This window comes from Pygoscelis adeliae, unplaced genomic scaffold, assembly GCF_000699105.1.
Source record: "Pygoscelis adeliae isolate BGI_AS28 unplaced genomic scaffold, ASM69910v1 Scaffold21, whole genome shotgun sequence".
Classification (NCBI taxonomy): domain Eukaryota; kingdom Metazoa; phylum Chordata; class Aves; order Sphenisciformes; family Spheniscidae; genus Pygoscelis; species Pygoscelis adeliae.
The window spans coordinates 9569135-9587188 of NW_008824243.1; the positions used below are offsets into that span (position 1 = coordinate 9569135).

The 18054-nt window shown below is 42.4% G+C and overlaps 1 protein-coding gene across 1 annotated transcript in view; it reads left to right on the forward strand.

Annotated features, from left to right (window-relative positions):
- AGBL1 (ATP/GTP binding protein-like 1) overlaps positions 1 to 18054 on the forward strand; it is a 369489-nt gene that overhangs the window by 117002 nt on the left and 234433 nt on the right. The window contains 2 exon segments of the mRNA XM_009335232.1: positions 7520 to 7557; positions 17688 to 17896. Of these exon segments, the coding sequence (XP_009333507.1) occupies positions 7520 to 7557; positions 17688 to 17896 (247 nt within the window).

Consider the following 18054-nt stretch of genomic DNA (forward strand, 5'->3'; position numbering starts at 1 on the left):
TTAGTGTTGACTTGGTACTTGTGCACACTTTTATTTTTCCCCCTCACAACCCTCCTTTAACAATTAATACCTATAGAAATCTTTAAAGGTGGGGAGGAAATACTGTTCAGCATACATTTAATTTTTGTACACTTTTCTGTTTGCTCGCCAGTTCTATTCAGCAAAATGAATTGCACCACAGAGGATAGATTCCATAGAAGATATGTTTTTGTATTAAAGACAGTGTGTGCTTTTCCAGAGGAAAAAAAGCTGGTTGCTGGAACTGAAGTAACCATTAGAAAAGGAGCGTGTGATTTTTATTCCCTTTCCTTCAGCATTACACTGAAAGCACATCTGTGCACAACAGCTGGATCTCCAAACTCCACCTGTTGGCAGCATGTGGGACATTGCAGACTGTGAGCAGGCTTTGCCTTTAGCATAAGTTTTAATGCCTAGCTAACAAGCTGGAATTAAAGTGGACATGACGATGGGTGTTTTTGTGTAAGTCCTAGACCAGCAGTACTATGAAAATGCCAGCAGCATAAGCAGCTTTTGCCCACCCATATTTCCAAGACTTGTGAAGCTGCTGGGTTTAAGCCTTTAAAACAAAACAAATCACTGTGCAAGTGCCTGCATATTTAAGATCTGTATTTCTGGGCCACAAGGGAAATGACTATTCAAGGCATCTGTCTCAGATGAGATCTACCTTCTGGTAGGATTTATAAAGCACCTATTGTCGTGGTGCCTACGTGTTGTTTCTAAATGTCTCTCAGTTGTCAAATGTGAAATTGTCTTTTGAGTGAGTTGCTCTGTGACTGTATAAACTCCAGTAGTTAAGTATGAGTCCCAGGGGTTGGAGGCAAAATGCAGCTAGACAATATGTATGCTCAAGGGCACTTAATTCCTCCCAGAGACAGGAGCTATGGAAGCTTAGGGGCTTTAAGCCTGTAAGCTGTAATACCTTGAGCCCTCAGTCAGAGTTCCCATTGTGCTAGATGCTGTACAAGTGTATGTTGCATGGTCCCTGCCCCATGCTGCTTGTGATATAAATAAACATGACAGCAACAAGTGAGTATACTGAGAAATAGCAGGGTGAAGGGCAAAAGGAGGGAGCATGGGCTGAAGCAATGTGGGTTGCCAGGCAGGGGCAGAACCTTTTCTTGCATTTCTATAAAAAATAGTGGTTTATGTCTTTATTATCCAGGTGTGATTACCTTTAGGAATTAGATTGGGCATCGAGTCTGAAGAGGTATTTAATGAAGCACCAAGTCATTAGCTTTTATCCAATAATTTGAAGAGGATGTTTCATGCTTAAGCATGTAAAAGGTACAATCTCACAGGAGAGGAAGGCTGGTTAAATTACTTGGGGGCTGATTTGCAGAGCCATTCTGGATCATTTATTTGTTCCATCTTTGGCTTCTCTGCTGTTCCCGGTCCATAGTTCCAAGCTAGTCCTGAACAGGGAGGTACCAACATCAATGTGTCTTATGAGTCTTCAAATCCTTTCATGTAGTCCACCATGCATCTCTTCTGTAGTGAGGTTTTTCATTTTCAGGAGGTTTTGGTTTTTTTTTAATACTGGGGTGGAACAGAAATAAATTATCTATTCAAGAGACAGAAACAGAGGCACAGTGGTGTCAGTCATACTGCCCAGCGCTACAACTTGTGAGCTGAGATGAGAGCAGAGAAGAAAACCTAAGAGATCCTGGCTTTCAGTCTCCTCTGTCTGCAGTGATTTCCAGCTCACGCTGTCCTGGTAGCTCAGATCTGAGAGGGTGACCTAGACATAAGACTTCTTTGTCTATGCTTTTTAGCAGCCCGGTTTTACTGGCTAATCCAATTGTGCTGTGGCTTGGGAAGTGGAGTTTTTCTTTGCTCCTGGTTCCTAAGCACAGGATCTGGAAGTTGTGTTTGTCTATCTGTTTGCTAGTTGTACTCCTGCCTTGATATCCAAGCTGCTGACTTGGAAACACTTCAAAGATTTCCATTCTTCAGAGTGGCTGTCTCAACTGCTACTACAGGGAGTTTTTAGTGTTTTCTGATTATGGAGCAGCATTTATTATTATGCCTTTTAAGATGGGCAACTTTATTTATACATCCTTTTTTTGAAATATATAAATGAGTCTCCTTTGAGATACACTAGGATTGACAAAACAGCTAAGATTTTACTAACGTATTACCACAAAGAACAGAAAATCAGAGGAAGGCATCTGGACAGGTTTGGCAGGTTTTTTAATGATTTCTTTTTTTCCCCATTCCTTCTTGAGACAAATGCAGAGTTCTGCACTGGGCACGCTATCAGATTTTCTGGTCTAGCATATGGCTCATCAAGTCATCTTTCTTGTGCTTGTAAACTCTTCCTCCTGTTCCCATCTTCCCTGCCCCCCGTCCTTGCTCTCATGCACAATATATTATCTCCTTTCTCTCTGCCTTCCTGTCCCAGGCTAACTCATTTCATTATATCTTCTGATTCCAGAAAAGATGCTGTTGGTTTGCCATATGGTGTTAAGAGGTGCTGATATTATCACAAACACCAGTTGCCTGGCTTGCTGTAAGCCTATTGATGCATCCGTCAGCTTGCTGCTGTTCTCTGTGAAAGTCCATTCTGCGTTATCTTCTATGACTTCTTGTTTTATATCTTTTCCATAGGGTGTTTTGTATGTTTGAATTTGTTCAGCATCAGTGTTGTGGTTTAACCTCAGTCGGCAACTGAGTACCACACAGCTGCTTGCCTACTTTCCCCGTGGGATGGGGGAGAGAATTGGAAGAGCAGAAGTGAGAAAACTCACGGGTTGAGATAAGAACAGTTAATAATTGAAATCTATTATTATTGCTATTATTATTTTAATAATAATACACAAAGCAAGTGATGCACAATGCAATTGCTCACCACCCGCTGATTGATGCCCAGCCAGTCCCCGAGCAGCGGCCCCCCCGACCAGCTTTCCCCAGTTTATGTACTGAGCATGACGTCCCATGGTATGGAATGTCCCTCTGGCCAGTTTGGGTCAACTGTCCTGGCTGTGCCCCCTCCCAGCTTCTTGTGCCCCTCCAGCCTTCTCAGTCGGTAGAGCATGGGAAGCTGAAAAGTCCTTGGCTAGTGTAAGCACTACCTAGCAACAACGAAAACATCGGTGCGTTATCAACATTGTTCTGGTCCCAAATCCAAAGCACAGCACTGTACCAGCTACTAGGAAGAAAATTAACTCTGTCCCTGCTGAATCCAGGACAATCAGATAGGTAATATTCTTGGGATATTTGCTGACAGCTGACTTAAAGTGCAAATTACAATGCTGATTTTAACTCCAAGCTTAAAACAAATGCAGGTAGATAACTCTTTATACAGTATAAGCGTGAACTCCTTTCCCAGGATACTTGTGGATGCTAAGAGTTTGCATAAGTTCAAAAGTAGCTAGTCAAATATATGGAAGCAAAATCAACTAAGAGCTAAAAAGCTTCCCAAAGGCACCACTGCTAGCTTATGAAATCTCTGGACTGCAAATTGCTGGAGTCTGAGTCTGTTCTGGGAGTTCTAGCACTGTGTTTTTGCTGTGGTCTTACAGTCTTCCCTTGGCTGCTGTTGGCCACAGGATACTAGGCTATTTGGACTTTCAGCTTAAGCTGGTGCAGCTGTTTTGTTCTGGCCTGGCTAAGTAACTTTGTGCTTAGAATACCTGTTTCTCACTACACTTCTATTTTATCTATGATTAAAATGTAGGGATATAGGACTACAGTCATTCCTGGGTCACTTTTTCAGACCCTTTCTTCGTTGGCAACTGAGCCTAACAGTCCCATTATAAGCAATTCAAGCTCCCTTTTCAAAGTCGTTAGGTTGTTTTTCCTATCGCTGCCAAGAGGATGTTTCAGAGCTTCATTTTCCAGTGCTTAAAAATCATCCTTTAATTTCCAGTTGAAGTTTATTCATGGCCATTTTATATCTGTTTGTCCTTGTGCCAACTTTGTTCTTTAGCTAAAGTAGCTCTCTGCTTTCCTCAGTGTTTACTTCTCCCCCACCTAGCGTGTGTATGGAGAACAATCAAGTCACCTCTTAACCATCATTTTGTTAAGGTGACAAAACTGTGATCGCTAAGCCTCCTCATGAGATACATCTCCATGACCATAATGACTTCCTTAGCTCTTTTCTGCATGGTTCCTTCTGTGTACTGCACACAGCCGTTCAGGTGAAGCCTTATATGAAAACATTCATGCTTTCACTTCTCCACTGGCAGTGGCTTTCCTGAGACCTGATCTGTCCTCTTCATGGTTGTGTCACCCTGCTGGGTCATGCTTGTCCTCATCTTCTAATGGGCTCGTATATCCAGGATGTCCTTCTGCTCATTTCCAAACTATGAGCCCCTGCTCATAACAGCAATTCTTATTAAACCCTAAATGCATAACCTTGCACTTTGACTATTACATTTCATCACACTTCTATTGCTTCAGAACTCAAGAACATCCTGTTACTCCTGAAAGATATTCTGAACTAGCTGCTATTGGCAGTAGCTCCTGACTTCACACGGTCAGCAGATTTTCTTAGTATACTCTGACTTATTGTGCCAAGGTCATTAATGAAATGATAGAATAAGATCAGTCTCAAAACATCCTTGAGGACTTCCACACGTAACTGCCCGCCAGATTAATAATTTCTCTTCTGGCATAAATCCTGTCATTGCTGCTTTAACCAGTTCCTTACCCACCTTGCAACTCTTATGTACTAATCCTTATGTTCTCCAGCTTGGCTAATAATTTCCAGTGTGGCACCATATCAAATACTTTACTGAAGTACAGATAAATCAATCTACCACGTTTCTCTTGTCTAGAAAAATTGGTTATCTTATCAAAGATATCAAGTTAGGCTGGCTTGATCTACTCTTGGTAAGTCCTTTTTATCCCTTAACCTGTTTTATCTGTTTTGCAGTTTACCCTCGTGTCTTTAGAACAAATTTTGAAAGAAAAAATAATTAAAGCAATGCATACTATTGAGGTCAGTCTACTGGGTCTGCACCTACTTATGACTAACTGTGAAGTACATGCTGTAGGATGTACAGAACACTGCATATTACCTGTGCTAAAACCCTTGTGAGGAATTGCAGTACTTGAAGAGATGAAATGTACTTGAGAAGATGAAAAGTTTGGTTCCAGTTTATTTTATTGCAGTACTATGTACAGGCATGGACTGAGATGAGGATATGTCTAGGCTGTTAGCCTGGGATGTGGGAAATCCAGTTAGCTACAGCTGCAGCCTGCAATGTTTTTTCAGAAGTACGTGGTGATTATAAAAAATTCTGATTGTACTGAGTGGTGCTGGGATCTGGGTGATACCACCTTTATTTTTTTTTTCAGGACGTGTGAATTTTCCATCCCACAGTACCGTCTGGGTGGACTTACACCTTTATGATAGTCTTGGGTTTCTCAGCTTTACAAGCAAAGCAGTTGCAAACCTGTTCTACCAGGTCACATCAAAAGCACAAATACCTCTTATCCCTCGACTCAGAGTAGACCAGCTCCCTCCAAATCTGGAGAAGAAAAGCAACCAGGGGTGGCTGAAGCCTCAAGGCTGTTGAAAGATCAGCTATGGTATGGCCAGGAAGAGTTTAGGTCTTCTGGGGTAGGTGTGACGAGGAATTAGAGAGAATAGGGACTCAAAGGTAGTAGGAATAGGAGATTACACTATCTGAGAACGTGATTTGGGAGGTCTGAGGTCCTCTGAGGATGAATGAAGTTGTCTGCCTATAACGTGGTTTACAGACCCCAAAAAAGTATTGGAGAATCCAGATTTGCTGATTGGTTGATGAGAGGTTTGCTGGCAGTGTTGACATTATGATATTGGTGTAGATCTACTGAAAATCTTTGCAATGCTCATAAGCACTCCCAAAATAAATCAGATGCCTACAGGAAATCCTTAGATCTCTTCTACTTGGAGCCAGACACGTTCTGGTCCTTCTTTCACTGCTCTGCTGTTCTGGCACGTGATTGAGACATGCTTTAGCGTGTGAACATAGGTATGTAATGTAGTCTCCTTTAGAAGATACATACTTGAGTGTGAGCTTTGGGAGATGCTCTGGACAGAATTTTAACTTGCTTAGAGTTGTTTACTTTGTCCCAAATTTTAAACTCAGGGAAAGACTGAGTGATCAGTGGCTGTAGCGTATCCCTTTTCTGAGCATGCTGAATAGCTGGTGGATGACAGTATTCCTCCCACCAGCTGAATGATTGCTGTTTAGGTGGAGTTAAAGCAATGAGAGCATGACTGTGCTTTGACTGGTGAGATTTTTAGCTACTGATTTCCTGTTCTGTCTGTATTTGTGTGCATTTCTTTAGCAGTTTGTTTATAATGCTGCTGTTGAACTCTGTCAGATTCATTATGAAAGAATGACATTAGATAGGGATGTTGACCCAGCATCAGCAAGAACCAGCTCTTGAATCTTTCTTAGTCTCAGCTGCTGTTAGGACACACAATGAACAGCTTGATGACGAAAAAATATTTATTTCTTGCTGCAGGATGATAATTGGCTCAGTATGGAAGTTAATATGATTTTATTTGGGGATTGGTTTGTAAAGAGACTACATTTTAAGGAATCCTTGGGCATGGAGGGTTTTGTAGCTGTATTTACTTAATCAGCTGTGGGCACTTGAAACTTCACAGCAGTAAGCCAGGTTAGAACGTGAATATTCTTGCTCCAGCAGAACATGACTGGAAAAGAATCTTCCACGGGGCTAGTGGGATGGAGATTATACCACATGAGGAAAAAACTTGCCTCCAGATGGCGGGGAGCAAGGATGTCTCAGTTCAGCTTTTCAAGCTACAAATGTTAGTGACCAGCTCCCATTCAAACCAGTGCCATGCTGACTCAGGCAGGTTGAATTGCTTACCTGCACATTAAAATGACGCAGAAGGTCAACAGAAATCTCTCTGTGTATCTCTCCCCTCTACCTCCTTACTCTCTAAGCTCTATGAGGCAAGTGGTCTTACTGCATAGATCTAGCATCTTTCTTACAACTCCTGACCTGGGTGGGGAACTTTACATGCCCCTGCAATACAAAGACATTGTCGTAGTTAAAAGAAATTAATTTTTCTTTTCTGTTAAAGCTGGAGGGACTGAGGATGGGAGTGAAGCTTGTTTTGGGAAAATAGAGAAGGGAGTGGAATTTGGCTGGAAATGCTGACATGGATGTCCCAGCTTGATGCCGAAAGTATCATCTACTGATGTAGATAGAAGCACTGGTGTCTGGAGTGGGCATGTGCTGAGTCTCTGATACAAAGAAATAGTCCTGGGGTAGCAGTTTAAAGACTTGCTTCATTACTTTGGATATGTGGGTGTTGCTTTAAATTTAATGGTCACTACAAATCAGTGTAACACTAAAGCTAGAGGGCTAATAGATCCTCTGCTGGTGTAAAACATTGCAGTTCTGTCAAAGTCCATCATAAGCTGTCAATTTAGACCAGCTGGGAAGCCTGGCCCAGAAGACTCTGAAGATGAAGGTTACAAAAATTATCGAACAAATTGACATTATTTCTCCATCTCTCTTCTTTCCCCAGGGCAGCCATTGAGGCTCTGGCAGCTTTGCTGAAATCAAGTAAGCTGTTTTTTCTTCATGTTCTTTCTGACTTTCCTTTCCGTGCCGTGCTGCTGGACAGAATGATCCTGTTGAACCTCATTCTCCCTTGGTATCCCCTCTTCCCTCAGTCCCAAAGAGCACTGCTTAGAAAAGAGAGGCAGTAATGCAGTAGTTTCCTATATGTCTAGCTATGATTCTTGGAGCCCCATGGCTCTGTGGACACACAGCTTTATGGGAGATGGTGCTCTAGGTCCCAGGGAGCAAGCTGCTGGGGCACAGCCCTGCTATGGCAGGCTGTGCTTAACATTGGCACCAGCTGGCTGGGGGTGTTGAAGACCTTAACATGGGCTCTCAGGCACACACTGCTGGTGTGACTGTTCCTGAAATGAACATGTTACCCTTTTTTGCCTTTATCCTGTCCAAAAACACTTAGCTTTTTATTACCAGATTTTAATAAAGCTTTGATTGAGAAAGAGCACTCTACTATTGCAGACAATCTACTCTACAATAAATCACAATGGTGTATTGTCCTTCTCTCTCTCTCTTCCCCTCCTTTTCTTCCCCTCCCCCTTCTCCTTTTCATAGTATTAGGAATAAATGCATTTGTGAAAAATTGTAGCCCTGGAAGCAGTGCTTAAATGAGCACGCTGCAATGGGATCTTGTCTGAGTTGCATCAGCTCAAGTGATGAATTCTGAAATAATGCCTCAGTATTAACCTTGCTGCCTACATTTAAAGGTCGCATTATTGCAACAAGGAAAGACCTTCTGGTTTGGGCACTAAATCTTAACAAGGGGGGTGTGGGGCTATGCCACAGCTGCTTGCAATACAAAAGTAAAATTAGCCTTCAGAGTAGAAAGAAATTTACAGAGAAGGCTGGAAAAGTGGAGCAAGAGCTGAAAGCTCATCTGGCAGCTTGAGCTGTTCTCCTGCACTCCTGTTTTTATGGTAAGTACTAGGAATGGGAAGTGAAATTCTGTTGTCCCAAGATATTTATAGAATAAATTTTCTACCTGGAGGCTTGTTCTGGGTCTAGAGATGAGAACAGTATATAGAAGTGGAGGACTAATTACAAAGGGAAGCTGTGAAATGTAGTCTCCTGGGGAGTTGTAAACACATGTTGTAAAAGTTGGGGTGGGAGGAAGCTGAGGATGATCTAGGGAATCTAAAAGGATTGGATTCAGCTCCAAATTCTCCCAGCATTTTTTCTCCTGGAGTGAGGTAAGCGGGTTTTTTTAAAAGCCATTTACTCTTAGAAATTTCTTGTGTGACTCTTCTCAGACAGCTTATGTTGTGAAAGCATCTTGGTTGGTTCTCCCTCTTATGCTTTTTGTGCTTTAGGAGAGCATAGAGGGTTTCCAGTACTGGAAGAACACACTGATCATTCTGGTTGTTTGTTTCAGGTGTTTTCACAGAAGGTACAAAAACCAAACTCCAATGATAATTTAGTCTATTGAGCAAAGCAGTCCATACACTGTCACTCTGGTTGATCACTGATGTACAGATTAGGGTTCTCATGTTCATTTCTACTGTTGACCATTGCAAACAAAGGCATTGTTTGGGAGAGATGTCTTCATTTGGAGACGCCCTTCCCACTTTGCTGTTGTGTGTCCTTTTCTCCTTTATCATCCACAACCGAACAACATTGTTGCAGCAACACCAGTTACTGCTTCCATGGAAAAGTGATTTTTAGGAAAACACACGGTCTATTTTCAGCTGATGTTCTTTTAAGGCACTGGAGCTGGGACTTGAGAAACAGTGCCAATACTCTGCAATCAAATAGAGCACCACAGCCCACAAGTCAGCTTGAACTGTGTTTTCTGATGTTTTCTGCAGTCTGGTGCAGAGTGGTCAAGAGTGCCTTTTAGTTTTCTCCTTGTCCTGTGGTTCAGGACATGAGAAGCTCCAGGCTTCTGAAGTAGAGTGCCTTGGTAGCTGCATACAAATGAGCAGGCTGTGCCTCTTGGGAGGTGTGGGTTAGGAGATGTGAAAAACAGCTCTGGTTCTTCCAGAGATAAATTCACCATGGCTGGAAAAGAGCTGAATTCTTTTTCATGATTGCATCAGGGCAGCTTTGTTTGTCACAGTTAACTTACGCCGATGACCTTAGCGGTTTTGAATGGTGCAGGGGTTCTTAGAAAGCTAAAAATCAAACCTGGTGAACGCTATAGCACTTGAAAATTGCTTATGAAAACAAGGGGTAAAACTGTACACAGAAGCCCTTTAGCATGTTTTAGATGGGATACAAACTAAATGGGAGTCAGGAATCCTAGAATGTGCTACTGTACTGAATTGCGGGACTGATTATTGCGAACTTTGTTGGAGACTTGTGGTAACCCACTTGCTGGGGAATGGTGGTGAGATTCAGTTTTGCTGGGGGTGAAAGCTATAAAACAGACAGGACAAGAACACACCCATTCCTGAGGGTCTCCCTGCAGGGCTGTCGTATCCTTAAGTGCTTCAGCCCAAAGTGATCACGAGGGTTATGGCTATACATGAAGGTGTGCTGAAGGGAAAGTGTTCCTCTGCTTTTGGCAGCGAGCTGCAATGGGAAAACACACAGTAGTTCTAAAAGGAGCAGGCAGATGGCAGTGTGTCTCCCTGATGGATTTGGAAACATCCGTCTTTAGCTCCCCGGGCTTCCTTAAGCTCTACTTGAGATTTTGTCCACCTGCAGAGGCAGGGGCTGGCTAGAAACTTTTTGGCTTCTGTCTCTTTCCTAACAGAAGCTGATGCTAAATGCCCGCTTAACAAGTGCATAACTGCAAGAAGCAAGATCTGCCAGAAAAGAAAGCATCAGTGTAAGAAAAAAATTACCGTTCCAGCTGTACCTGGGAAATTGTTGCTGTTGTGTTTCAGAGGGGAAAGTACAAGATTGTTGAAAGAGAAAAGTGATGGGACACTACAAACTTATGCTTCATCCGCAACCGGGAAGAAATGTTTAGAAAGCCAGTGCAAGACGAGAGTGACCTAGGTTGTCCGGTTCCCCTGTACATAGTGGAAATCAGTGATAGTCATAGAGATGGTGAATAGTGGAGGAATAGAAGTTTAGGTCCCTTCTAGTAACAGTGCTGCACCTTTCTATCAATGGAAGCTTAGATTACTGTTACAGAGAAGATGTTTCTTGCCTGACTACCAGCCACTTTCTCACTCCTGACTTCTTATCTCTTTCCAAGCATCCCAGAGTACTTCACCAATCTTTGCATGCTACTCTCCCAGTTGCTGTTCACCTGCCATGCACACAGCAAACGGCTTGTAGCAAGTCCTTCCTCCATTGCCTTGCTGGTGTTTTTATATCTGTTGTCTCTCCAACATTCTGTTAACTCCCTCTGACTGAACTACACTATTATACAGGCTGAAAATGTTGCTTGGTAAATATCTATAATGGTGCTGAAGTGCCATGAGAGCATCAGGAGTCTTCTACTCTTCTCTTGGATGTCACAGTCAAGATTTCCAGTGTTACACCTGTCCATCTTTCTTTCTTCAATTTCTGGATGCTTACTACAGCCCAGGGTGGGGATGAGGGGCTAGATACCAATAGCTGTAGGTAGACTGAGATGGGATGAGGCACAACATCCTTCCCAGAGTCTCTTCTCTCTGTCCTGGGGTACACCTGCTACTCTTTCTAGCCTCCTTTGGCTTTGTTTGACTTCTCTGTACATCTGCCTTCATATCTTGCTCCAGTTCTGTCTTGAAGTCTGGAGAGCTCATCACTATGATCTCCTTTGCCTGTGAGAGGCCCAGGTGTGGAGAGGGCATACCCCAGCTGAAGCCTGTCTGAGCAGCAGTGGAAGGTGAGGGCTGCCCTCTGTATTGCTCTTAGCCATGGGCTCTATTGCTTTTAGTGAACTCAGCCCTCAAAATAAAACAGGCAAACCATTCCCAGTTTTGGGGGAGTGGAAGAAAACTGGATACCTGATATGTAAGTGCAGACAAGTGCATATCTAGGGGTTTGCAGGCTGGAGGCAGTGTGATGGCTCAAGCCGGACACTGCCGCTCAGCACCTTGAGCCACATGATGGCAATGTTATTATAGGGATCCCCTCTTCCACCGGTGCTTAATCCGATATTTGTTTTTGGTGAGTAATTTGTTTATCAACAGGTTATTTTAATCAATTTTGGTTGTATTTGTTATTCCTGACTATCTGTACTTCCCAGAATTAGCAGCTTGCATGTCTTTAAGGAAATTAGCTAGAGCTGATCTCAGAGGCATTTGCTCAGAGGATATTGAAGGAAAGGGCCAGGGAAATGAGGAGGGCCCTTGTTGCAATGCTTGCCTAGTAAAATTGTAATGAGCAATTTAAAAAGACGGGTTGTGGTGACCCCCGATCATGCTTATTTCATCAAGACAATTCTGTGTGCTAATAGCAGTTATTGCTGATGGCCTTTCCTCTCTTTCTATATCTTTTCCTTCCTCCTTTTGTCATCTTTATCCTCTTGCCTTCCCTTTCTCCCCCTAGCCTTTCATCTCTCATTTCCTGCTCTTTCCTCCTCATCTTCCATCCACCAACCTTTATTTAACCTTTCACCCGCTGTTTTTTTCATCAAAGCATGAGGATTATGTTTTGCGGCTGGCAGGATGAAATAATCAGTGTCATTCTTTTCCTTTTATGCTGGCATCAAGGAGGGGCAAATAACTCTGCGATGAACAGAAAGTGATGTTCTAGCACATAAGCAGATTATGGTTTCTGAAAGGCCTGCACTCTCTATATCTGAATTCATAATGCTTTGCAGCAGATCTACTGACGCAGGACTTTGATCTTGCGTCAAAAGGGCCCTATGGTTAAACGATGTCAGTTCCTGTAGCCAACAGCACGATGTTTGTGATTTGCCTAATATTTTGCCAGGTACCCATTTCTCACAATCAGTTTAAGACTTCATTACCCACCTCTGGATTCAAACTCCATTAACAGTCTGGCCCCAAATCTACCATCACAACTTGTAGGTATTGTGATTAGAATTAAATTTTTCAAATAGTTCCTTTCATAATAATCTAAAACAGTTCTGTGTCTATCCTTTCCTCCTGAATTTCAGAATGCAAATAGTCTTTATTCTATATTTTTAAGTTTATCTCTTTGAGAAGAGCCATTTTATTGGGGGAAAAACTATTTTTGAATGTCCTTTATATTCCCTTCCTCAAGACTGCTCTTCATTCATAGACATCCCAAACCAAAAGTAACTCAGTGCTTCAGAGAAAAAGGTTGGTTTCATCTTCTGGGGCATGGCAGCTTCCTGCTGTTTTGCTCCTCAGGGTGGGCATAATGGAACCAAAGCATCAAGGAGGTGCATTATTCTCTGACAATCTTAATAATGATTGCTTACTGCCTTTGTCTTGGCACGGGCAATGTTTGTGCCTTCAGTGATGATCTGGCTTCTGAAAATTCAGTGGCTGAATTTGAGGAAGTCTTCCAATTTCTAGCATCCTTATTTGAACTCTTTCAAACCACTTTAGTCAGAAAAATCAAGCTGGAAATTTTGTGCAAAAAGTATTTTTTGTGGATTTCCAGCTTTCTGTCAAGTTCCAACCAGAAGATGCTGTTAAACTGAAAAGTAAAGAAGGAAAAGGAAACCTTTTCGAAAATCACTTTCCTTCTGGGGTTAGTTCAAAAGTTTCAGAAGGGGTTGGCTTGTTCTTTTTTAATTTTTACATATGAACAATGTAACAAAGGCAAATTAGAGAAGAATCACCATGTCATAATACAGTTTGTAAGACGGCCGTTGAATTGGCCAACACCTGGAACTAAAATATTTTGGAGTAGAATGAATCAGCTGTTCTTGTACTGAAGCTGAGCTTGTCATTGATTCCTGGTCTAGGAGCAAAACATGGCACTTGTAGTTGCTAGCAAATCCTGCCTGTGTTCTCTACCTTTGTGCCAGTGTTGTTCATCTATCCTAAATGCTTAAATAAATGCCTGGACTCTGAAGTTTACAGGGCACAATTAGAGTAGTCTTCTGGCTTCCAACAAGAGTTGAGCTGATACCAGCTTCTTCCTGGAACTGTAGAGCCCACTGGGTCTGAAATCATCCCGGCACTTGATGGGTGACTAGGTTTCTTCATGGGACCAATTCATTTTGTTTCTATAGGGAATCCTCATGCTTATCTCTAGCAAAAATGGCCTCTCAATGACTGAATATAATAGCTGTTTTCTCTTTGCTTTAGGAGGTGCCTTGCATCTTTTATTCCCAAGAGGCAATCACTACAGCAGAGTGGGGAAGTTGGAGATTTTCTTATTCCTTTCACTCCTTTAGGGGCCATGGGGTTAATTTAGCAGAGCATTCTTATCTCCAAACTGTAGCAATGCATGTTCTTGGCATAATGAATCAGCTGAGTGGCATCAACAAAGAGATTTAAGCAAATAGACATAAAGATAAATATCTTTGTTCTGCCTGGTAAGCAGTGCATTGCTCATCATATTTCAGGTTGACTGTAATTCAGTTTTGTGATTAAATATGCTGTGTGTTTTCCAGTGGTCCCTGTGTTCCTGGCAAACACTTCAAAGGGGACTGGAATGTGAGGAGGGCTTCAGAAATGTCCACAGAAACACTGGCAGTCATGAGACTTTTATCTGCTAGACTGCAACCCTGGCTTTAGGGTCTGTCCTTGTCCCCCAAAACAAAATCAGAGTTCTGTCAAAACTGGGGATTTCTTTGTAGTGTGATCCCCTTGCTAATTTAGATTCATCTTCAACTGTTTGAGGCTTCCACGCATTGGCTGTGCATCCATGTCAAATGTTTCTGGCTAATTGCACAGATTATTCAGGCCAGCTACTCTGTGCTGCAGTGCTTAAACTTTCACTGGTTGGCAGCACTGTCCTGGAAGCCAGAAGTGGAGGGTCAGTTCTAGAAGTGTGGGAAACTAAGAAGACATTGAAGACCTCCCTATCACCCATCCCAGACTCAGCAGGCAGAATTGAAACTCTTGTGAAGAAAATAGTATGCAAGTGACAGATTTGGTGAAGGTGATGAAGACAGTGCTCCACTGTCAGAGATGCCAGGATACGATTAGGGAGACAGACCAAGCATGAATCAAAATAGGAATCACCATCCTGAGCGCTTCTGAAAGCTGTGTGGAAGTAGAACTTCCATTTCCACTGAACACTGGCCATATCCAGGGAGAAGGAAAGGGACTAACAAAAGAATAACAGCAAAAGGGTCAAAAGGCATAGGACACTACCACTTAACACACAGCTCATGTATACTCACTCCAGGAGGAGTGGGTTCTTGCTGCCTAAAAATCTGTGCAGGGCTGCTTGTACCTGTATGATTCATTTCCACCATCTGTATTTGTGCCAAATACATAGATACCCACCCATGCAGGTGCATCCCTAGATGGAGAGACCAACAGACACAGACAGGTGGGGAGGCCTCCTTTTTCCATTCTGCCTTCTGGAGATCTTGGCTTACTTCCTCCTTCATTTATTTGCTACTTTATTGACTATACAACTGAAAAAATGGAAGAAAAAAAATAAGAAAAGCACTGACAACACAGGAGAGCAGAGGAGAATCAATGAAATCAGACAGGAGAAACAAAATGAATGTTGCTTTTTTGCCCCTTCAGCAAGTAATACTCACTGCTTCTGATCAAAGTGCTGAGGGAACTATAACCCTGCCTCTTCCATCTCCTCCTCGCAGAACAGACTATCTCAGCTTCACTTCTCAAAGCGACTGTTTTGATCTTAAAGGTGATAAGTGCTACAGAAAACATGAGGGAAAAAAAATAGCTAAGTTATTTTGCTCAGCTTCCTCCATGTTTTTCATCCCGTGATAAAACTGAGGCATGGGACAGTTGTGTGTTCTGGTCCCTGTGGAGCTGGGATCCAAATGCGGAATTCTGTCTTGAAAGACATGAGGAAAACATTTGCAAATACCTCTTGTGAGAATTCTTTTGTTTTCTTCTTTTTTTTAAATAAATTCCCCAAGCAGTTCTACCCACAGTGATTTCTAATATTTCCCTTGTCCTACTGACATTGACACAGAAAGCTTAGACTTCAAACACTGAATGCTGGGGTCTATAAACCCCTAGATCTAGTCCCATTTCATCTGCCTCTGAACAGTTCAGGGAAGCTCTGAGTCTGATCTAAATTGTCCCTACCTTACACTCCCTGACTCTTTCTTGTCATGTTTTATATACTTATTGACTTTTACAGAGCTTCCTGAGTAATTCTTCAAGGAAGATTGACTGATTTAAGGGGTTAGTCATCCTGCAGGTTAGTAAACATGACAGCTGGTTGAGGATTAACAGGAAATAATAAATAAAATCATTGGGATTGATAAGGGATTCTCAAGCAATTAAAGTTTTCTTGCAGAAAGTCAAATAGAAAAAAGAAACATAAAGTGAAGGTCAAAGGAGAAGGGTGACCTTCTACATGCTGACAACCACTGAGCCCTGAAATACAAGATGTACTGGCAGAGCTAGTGTGAGATAGCTAACAAGGGGATAAAGCGCTAGAGAGGACTGCAGGCCAGGGTGTAGGAGACTGGGCAGAGATGTGTAGGTATGGCTGTGGGACCAGCAGGTCAGTGCAGAGGCATGTCAACAGGGTGGTGTGAAGGTGCAGAGCAGGACTAAAATGAGTTGGCAAACTGATCTGGGGGTGCTGTTTGTTGCCTGCCCTGTGGTGCTAGTGGTAGAGAAAATTGCAGGACAAGACCAGGCAGCAGAGCTACCCTCCGATCTCTTCTCCAGGTAAGAGTTTGTTAACATACTGCAGAGAGCAGACTCGGGCAACTTCCTTCCCCTTTCCAATAGCTCCATCTACTTCATCACTGGGACTGAGATTTGCTGCCTGCTAGCTGCTTCGTGGTTACTCTCTCCGTGGCTTCCCTTATTACTGACTTTCTTCGTGCAGCATCTCGCCGCTTTCTGTTCTCTCTCTTAACCTCTAGCTGCTTCTCCTGTCCTGTAAATCCCCACTGATGACTCTAACGTTCCAGGTGTGAGAGGCTCTGGCACTTTGTTTCATGAACTGGAAATGAATTGGAGCCTACTAGCTCTGGAGAACCCATACTAAGAGCCATCTGTTGTGAGCTGCAAACGCTGATTGGTATTCAGGGAGCTGAGTTCCTGTCTTACGTATGCTACCTGGCCTCTTGGTTGATTACTGAGCTCCTGACAGCTTCTAATGTGTGTCACAGCAAGGAATGTCAGGACCAGTCAGGAAAATATGTTTAGGCAGGGTTGGTTTGAAGGGAGGGAGCCGAGAGTCTGGTATGGCTTCATGTTTGTCCTGTGGGGCGCAGGGCAAGGAACACAGTGGGTGAAGGGATGTGTTTTAGAATACTCAGCAGAATTCGTATTTTATCACAAGTTTTATAATCATCTTCTTTTAGTCTGATACCCCGGAGCTACATGATTAAGAAAATATTGCAGCTTTCTTTTTATAAAGCTTATTTTTTAAAAATACATTTTTCTTGTCCATGCGGTAAAGCCTTTAAACATGACCAGAAAGTGACCTTTAAAAATCTCAGAACCAAAAAGCAACAGAAAAGAAGCCCAATCTGCTGTTGCTCATGTTGGTGTTCTGTCAATTTTTAAATACTGTGGGTTTCCAGAATAATTTGATCCATAGATTTCACTATACTTCTATATATTTAGAAGTTAAACGTAATTTTGCTGGCTGTGACAGGATTGTACAACTACAACGTTTCTGGATTTGTTGATCTCGGCAAGGTGTTCTCTCAGAACTGAAGTACAGGACTATGTGAAGATTATATGACCTGCTGTTGGCTAATCTTATTGTTATTTAGCTTTTCTCACTCCTCGGGAGCTGCTTTAGTTTCAGGAACTCTTCTGGTGTTGTAATTGGACATAAGTTTATTAGCACTTGGAAGGAGATATGGGCTCTGCCCTTTCCCCACCCATGTACTGGTTCATCTGGAGGGTTCCGGAACAACCATTTCCACTTAAACAGGAGAGATACTGCTTCATCTTTTCATGTACAATTCTAAAAGACTAGCTTATGCTTAGTAAATAATATACTAAATTGTAAAAAAAAACAAACAAACAAAAAACAAACAAACCAAACTGAGACCATTAAGCAAGAATGAGCAGGTAATAAGAGTCTGAGTTTGAGCACTGAGTAACCACGTGGTTACAGAAAAGCATGAGTAGTGGAAAGAGTTTAATTCAGCCTTTTCTATTCATTTTCAGAGTCTAACAGCCGACGGGCAGCGAACAGAGGCTACCTGGGTGGATTGCTGAGACTCTATCAAGACTGGCATCACAATGATGTCTCCAACAACTACGTTTATATTCGTAGGGGTCTCCTGCTCTGCCTAAAGCACATCACCAACATCCAGTTGGGCAGGGAGACATTCCTTGGTTCCCGGGGTATGGAGATTCTCTTCACAAGTGTACAGGTAAATGGTGCTTCTGTGCTTAAGTGAGATGGATTGGTAATTAGTGCTCGGTTCTACCTCACAGTGCAGGAAATTCCACACTTTTATCCTGAATTTATATAACACATAAATGAAAAAATGATAATTTTAAAAAGTATTGACTTTTTCAGTTAGTACTT